The following is a 6963-nucleotide window of genomic DNA, read 5'->3' as shown; positions in this document are numbered from 1 at the left end:
GGGGCATCTCCTGGGTGCCTTTGCGGGTGGTCTCGGGCTACATAGTCCAGACCTCTAGGGCTGGCAACCCCCTGGGCCTGAATCAGGCCGGGATCTGGCGCGACGGGTGCTGCTTAGAGGCCCGAGGGGCAGAGGAGCAGGTGCTCAGCTCCCCGCGGGGAACAGCCGCGGCCACGCCCACGCCGCCCTTCCAGTCCCCGGGGGGCGCGGGCAGCGAGCAGGCAGCGCCCCCTTCACCACGCCGCCTGTGCCAACGGCGTCGAAAATGAGGGGCCAGGGAGCCAGTGAAACAGATTGTGACCTGCACCCCATCCCGGACGGACTAGGGGCATTAGTTTCCAAGCAGCGGGGGCCTAGGAGAGGCCGGGGCCCAAGCCCAGGCCCCGCCCCCTCTCGGCTCGCCACCCGCCGCCCCCGCGCTGCGCTCCGCGCGGAGTCCTTCCTCCGCGGGAGTTCGGTGAAGGTGGAAAGAGGGGCCACGTCACTGTCCCCAGGTCCGCGAGAACGCGACTCCGCCCCTCCGCCCCCGCCCAAGCCTGGGCTCGGATCTAAGACCAATCGGCCCCAACTCGGGGCCAGTTCAGCCGCCGCCGCCCGCCCACAAGCCTCAGGCAGGTGCCGACGCGGCCGCGCTCGAGCCCGCGGAGAGGAGCCGTTAGCGAGCGCGCGATTCGTCCGTCCGTCCGTCCGTCGGGGCGTCCCTTAGTCGGCTTGCCGCAGTTCCTGCCCAGGCCCAGCGGCCGAGGCCCCTCGTCGTCCCCGCCCCCGGAGCCCCCCGGCAGAGCCGGGTTTGGAGCGGCAGCCATGTCCATGGGCCTGGAGATCACGGGCACCGCGCTGGCCGTGCTGGGCTGGCTGGGCACCATCGTGTGCTGTGCGCTGCCCATGTGGCGGGTGACGGCCTTCATCGGCAGCAGCATCATCACCGCACAGATCACCTGGGAGGGCCTGTGGATGAACTGCGTGGTGCAGAGCACCGGCCAGATGCAGTGCAAGGTGTACGACTCGCTGCTGGCGCTGCCGCAGGACCTGCAGGCGGCCCGCGCCCTCATAGTGGTCGCCATCCTCCTGGGCGCTTTTGGGCTCCTCGTGGCGCTCGTGGGCGCCCAGTGCACCAACTGCGTGCAGGACGACACCGCCAAGGCAAAGATCACCATCGTGGCGGGCGTGCTCTTCCTGCTGGCCGCCCTGCTCACCCTCGTGCCGGTGTCCTGGTCGGCCAACACCATCGTCCAGGATTTCTACAACCCCCTGGTGCCCGATTCGCAGAAGCGCGAGATAGGCTCTGGCCTGTACGTGGGCTGGGCGGCCGCGGCGCTGCAGCTGCTGGGGGGCGCGCTGCTGTGCTGCTCGTGCCCGCCGCAGGAGAAGAAATACGTGCCCACCAAGATCCTCTACTCGGCGCCGCGCTCGGCTGGGCCAGGCACGGGCACCGGCACAGCCTACGACCGCAAGGACTACGTCTGAGCAGCCGCGCGCCCTCCGCCCTCGCGCTGGAGCGCCCACCGCCCGGCGCGCAGCCTTGCGTCGGAAGCCCGCCCGGCCCGGGCGTCGGGCAGCCCTTTCGCTGGACTGGGCGGGGCCCGCCCGCCGCCCTCTTCCCCGGCTGCCACCCCTCCGGCGACAGGCAGCGGGACCCAAGCCTGGGGAGCAGCCCGCAAAGACAATGAAACCTCCCCCTCTGGAGCGCCGAGTGGGGCGGCCAGGGCTACTTCCCCGCCCCCTCGCCCACCCCCTCGGGCCCAGGCCCCAAAGCCCGTGTTGGGCAGGCATTGGCAGCCCTGAAAGGGGCCACTTGATATTCTTCAATAAAAGCCTTTCGTTTTGCAGTTGCCTGCGCGCCTGCTTGTCCTGAGTGCCGCAGACAGGTCTCCCGCTACCTGAAAGGGTTGGCCTTGGCTGGATGCTGCTAGGGATGAAGCCTAGAGAGGAAGAAAGGTTCAGTAACCGAGAAAGCGAGGTTGTAAACGGCACTGGGGGCTGGCGGTCATTTGGCCTGCTCACTGGGATTCAGACAATAAAGGTACAACCTTAGAGAGGCAGGTGTGGGCACTTCCAGCAGGTTGTGGCAGAGTCGTGGGGGAGGGGAGAGGGGGGAGGGTGTCAGGGACCCTCTTCTCCAGGCTGTGACATTTGGGTTTGTGCTTGAGGCATCAGTTTTCCACAGCGTGGTTGCACACCGTAATCTCCCCTGCGCTGCATGAAAGACCACATTCAATGCTATGATTTCATATTTGGAAAAGGAGAACACAAAGACCTATTGTGTTTTGTTTTGTTTTTAACCAAAAGTAATACTGGGCAGAATCTTCTCACCTGGGGGGAGAGGTGAGAGAGGGGGCCTCTTTTCTTTCTGGGATACCCCAAGGAGGACTCAGAAGCACTGGCATCTTGGAGAAGGTGCAGGAGGTTCAGGCATTGGGAAAGGGAGCCTGTGCCCAGAGCCAGGAAAAAGAAATTCCACATGGCTGGATAGATAGCAAGGTGAGAAAGGAAGTGGCGATGAGGCCCAGGGGCTCAGAGAAGATGAAGGCATGGAGTGTCTCCTGGGTGGAAGGACAGACTTTGGATCTTACTCTGGTGTTACGGGAATCGTGGAAGGGACTCACCTTGTCAGAGATATGTTCTAAAATAACCTCTCCAGCAGGCCCTGCAGAGCTGGGATTCAGGGAGGCCAATGAAGGTGAGAGACCATCTAAGAGACTATGTAGCCATCCCAGTATGAAGTGATGCAGGTCAGAAATAAAGCAGGGACAGCAGGGCTGGAAGCAGGGCCTGATGGGGCTGTTAAGGAAACAAGATGAGCAGGGCTTGGAACCATCTGGGTATGCAGGGTGGGGAAGAGGGCAGAACTAGGAGAGCCCCAATTTCCCCCCCTAGGTCATTAATTGGATGGTGGTGCCATTTGCCAAAATAGGAGACCAGATTACTGGGGGGAGATGATGGGTTCAGGTTTGAGTATACAGTTTGGCGAGTCTGTAGGACCTCCGGGCAGAGGTGTCCAGGAAGTGGCTGGGCACATAGAGAGCTCTGGAACTCAGGAGTGGTAAACTTGGCTATTGTTAGCTTACAGAAGGGAACCGAAACCAGGGAGTGGATGAGGTCAGTCTAAAAACCAAAGGGAGGAAGAGTTTCAAGAAGGCGGGCATTGGCCACAGTGTCCAAGGCTGCAGAAGTGGTCAGGCAAGATGAGACCTGAGGAGGAGCTGTGAGATCAAAAGCAGCGAGGTGATCACTGGTGGCCTTAGCAAGAGGCGTGGGGGCAGACGCAGAGGACAGAAAAGTGAGTGGGAGAAGAGAAGCAAAAGCAGAACATGTAGACCCTGCATGCAAGAGGTTTGCTTATAACGGGAATCGGGGCCAAGTTAGCAACTTGAGGGGGAGTGAGGGGCACGGGACAGGTATTTAAGGTTGGGGAGTCTTGAAATTGTTTCAAAGTTATTGTATCTCGAACTTCTTTGCCTGAAGCAAAACTAAAGCAAAAAGTTCCGGTGGCAGTCCGATTTTTCAGTAGAAGACTCCACTTAGCTCCCCCCAAATTCTCCTCTGGTTAAGGAACACTGACTGACCCTGTTGTCACTCTGTATGATCCAAGGAAGAGGAAGTAGGTTACTATCAATAGCAAGAGTACCCTAGCTTCAGGTCATCCTCTGTGAGATTCAGGGAAGGACTTGGGGTTGTCATTGCTCTCTCCAACCAGTTCCCCCTTGGGAACCGCTCTTCTAACCTGAGGGGAAGGAAATAGGGAGAGTGACTGGCTATGAAGATGAAGGAGACAAATTATGGAGAGGGGTTCTAGGGAGAGCTGGAGAGGAGATGTAGGCTCAGAAAAGGCAGAGGGGCTCAGTGGGGGGGCCTCAGTGAGGGGAAGGATCAGAGAGAGAGGCTGAGCAACAGGTGACAGGGAGGGAACTGAGAGAAGAAAGGTTCTCTGGACCTCTCTGGAATGGGATTTGGGGGGTGGGTAGAGAACCAAGTGGTTGCATCTGACTTCATCCCCATAGTCTCTGGCCAAGGATCTAGGTTGGGCCAAGCCAGAACTGAAGGGTACCAGGTGGCTTCTTTGTCCCAGAGAACCTTGCAGGCAGGAGCAAGTTTACTCATATACCGCTAGCTTCAAGAGAGCAGCCTGGACACAACACTGCCTGTGGCAGACCTGCAACCTCAGGCCCAGAGCCAGCCAGCCCACCCCCAGCACGGCCAAGCCAGAAGGATGTGGCAGAGAAGGGACATAGGTTGGATCCTTGGGTGGGGTGGGGTGGGGTGGGGTGGGAAGGACTCAGGGCTTCAGACTCTCCTCTGGCTCCCTGGTCTCTCCCCAAGACTGGGCTACACTGGGGCCTCCTTGGGGGTAGTGAGGTGCCCTACTCTATTTTACATCACCCCCCCCCCCAACAGGCACAGACATCCTTGCCTGGCTTCGGGGTCTGTCCGAACTCATCCTCCTCTTATTCTTTCTTGAGTTTGGGATCTAAACAGAGTTGGTGGAATTTTCAGCACAAGTTGAGGGTTCTACATGAGGGGGCCCCAGGAAATCTTCAGATGGGTGGAGAAGAGAAAGGCATTTGATGTCAAGGAACACACTGGACTGGGAGTTAGCTGCTTTCTAGATCTGCCCCTTTTCCCGGGTGCCTGAGCAATTCTCTTCCCCTTCTGGCTCTCAGTTTCCCCATTATTTCAATAAGGGGCTTGGACCAGATGACTCATGAGGGCCTCCCCAGCTCATCGTTTCACCCCCATTTTTAGCTTTATCACCCCCTGCAGAAGAAAATTAGAACCAAACTGACTAGGAAAGCAGGGCAACTCACTCCTCTGAGCCTCGGTTTTCTCATCTACTAAATGGATATAATAGCATTGGGCTGTGTCGAGGATTAGCTGAGTCATATTCCGGGTTCCCATGCAGCCTACTCTCACCCCATCACAGCATATACTACGCTATGTTGTTGTTTTGTTTCTTGTCAGATTTCCCCTCCAGAAGGTCATCTTCCAAGGTCAGGGGAACTGTCCTGAGTTTCTGTCTGGAGCACCCAGTGCAGACCAGCACCAGCTTGTGGGATGAAAGCATGCCTGTGTGCATGAAGAGTGCCTGGCACAATGCTAGGCACACAGGAGGACCTTAATTAAGGAGAGTAAGTATTGTTAGTATGTTGGTGTATTCAGCCAGGCAGGCACCTGGAAACATGAGGGAGATGTCTGCATCCTGAGAAAGTTCCTGTGTTTCTTTACAGTCCACAGCCCTGAAACCCACTGCCAGGCCCTGGGGCTTTGTCCCACCGCACCTTCCACTGTGGTGCAGCAGGCTCTCTGGTCTTGCCACACCTGTTCTAGCTCTTCCTCCTGCTGAGACCAAAAGCCAAGTGCTATATCAAACAAACAGTATTTATTGTGGCTCTCTCAAGGTCTGCAGCAGACAGGGAAGAACAGACAGTCCTTCCTTCTCCCTCCCCTACCCGGGCTCCATTAAAGGTTATCTGTGCCAAGACAAGTAAAGAGCAGGTAAAGAAGAGAGCGAGAGCACTGGCCCTGCTGCTTAATGAGGAACCTTGGGCAAGTCACTTACCACCTCTCACTCTCATCTGTAAGAGACGTGACACTGTCCCTGTGATCCACATAAGAAGCCTGTAATGTAGGCATTACACAGTGAGGCCAATGATGAAACATCAGTCTGGAAGGGAGGAACCTGGAGCCATGGAAACAGTTCTGTCCAGTAACTGTCACCTCCCTGGGGCCCCTGGGCGTTCCCTATATCTCTGGCTACGATAGATGCAGCTTTTCTTATTGCTTAAGCCAGTTTGACCTGGGGTTTCCAGCCAAAGGTGTCCTAACCAGTACAAGTTGGCTGCCATTAAAAAGGAATCAAATACAACGTCTCTTATGAAGTAGTTGTGCAGAAAAATCAAACCTGAATCTGATTGGTTTTCTAGATCAGGTTTCAATTTACAGGCCGGGCAAAGGAGAGAGGAGCACATTAACAGGGAATACAATCAGCAAAAGCCAGATGTGGAGAACTCTATAGGACAAATAAATGGGTTGGTTCTTCAACAAAAAATTTTCAAGGGGGAAAAATTGAGATGTAAAGAAACCTATAGATCAAGAGACTTAAAAGACATATCAAACCCTTAAAAAGTTGATGTCATTTATGAGACAATTAGAAATTTGAACGCTGAGTGGATAATTGATAATTGATAAGTGTAAACAAAATATAAACAGAGTCGCTTTAAAATGGAGCCAGAGCTGCCATGCCAGAGGAACTGCCTTGCACATCTTATAGTTCAAATGTTAAAACAGGGCAAAAAACCCTAGGACTGGGCCTAAGCAAACTTGTGCCTCAAAAAAAATACTGTTTGCAAAAATAACAAGAAAGCGGTTATTATGAATACTAGCTGATGACTATTGGACTGAAAATTTAAAACGTTATTTAGAATTAACATTACTATGTTATGCTACCTTCCTTCTATTGATGGAATTGTCCCTCTTCCTCTTCTTGTAAATACCTCTTGCCTTTATCTCCTAGTCAGAACATTATTTGAGCTTCTGCCTAAATTAATGATTCCTGAATGACTATTTCTATTGATCTCAAATAAATGCTTGTTTGCCTCTCACTTTGAAAGGCCTTTTCATTTTTAAGTTATCACAAGGAATTATTACTTTTTAAAGTGTGTAAATGATATGATGGTTTATGTTAATAAACACACACACACAAAATAGTTCTTACCTTTAAGAGAAACATACTGAAATACTTACAGATGAAATATTTACAGATATGGTAACTGACACTTACTTCAAAATAATGTGCAGGTGGGAGAGGAGATACATGGGGTACAGATGAAACAAGATTGGCCTTGAGAAGTCCTCATATATCAACAGTCACCCTAACTGTAAATGGACTGAACTCACCAATTAAAAGGCACAGAGCAGCAGGATGGATTAAAAAATAAGACCCTACCATATGTTGCCTTCAGGAGA

At 54.0% G+C, this 6963-nt stretch overlaps 1 protein-coding gene across 1 annotated transcript; it reads left to right on the top strand.

Moving 5' to 3' along the window:
* Positions 1 to 804: 804 nt before the first annotated feature.
* CLDN3 (claudin 3) lies at positions 805 to 1467 on the top strand. The gene has a single exon (XM_016199079.2). The coding sequence runs from the start codon at positions 805 to 807 to the stop codon at positions 1465 to 1467; it is 663 nt and encodes a 220-aa protein (XP_016054565.1).
* Positions 1468 to 6963: the final 5496 nt, after the last annotated feature.

This window comes from Miniopterus natalensis, chromosome 3, assembly GCF_054644295.1.
Source record: "Miniopterus natalensis isolate mMinNat1 chromosome 3, mMinNat1.hap1, whole genome shotgun sequence".
In the NCBI taxonomy this organism is placed as follows: domain Eukaryota; kingdom Metazoa; phylum Chordata; class Mammalia; order Chiroptera; family Miniopteridae; genus Miniopterus; species Miniopterus natalensis.
Note: the sequence above shows the minus strand (reverse complement) of the source record. Positions and strands in the feature narration are given on the sequence as shown.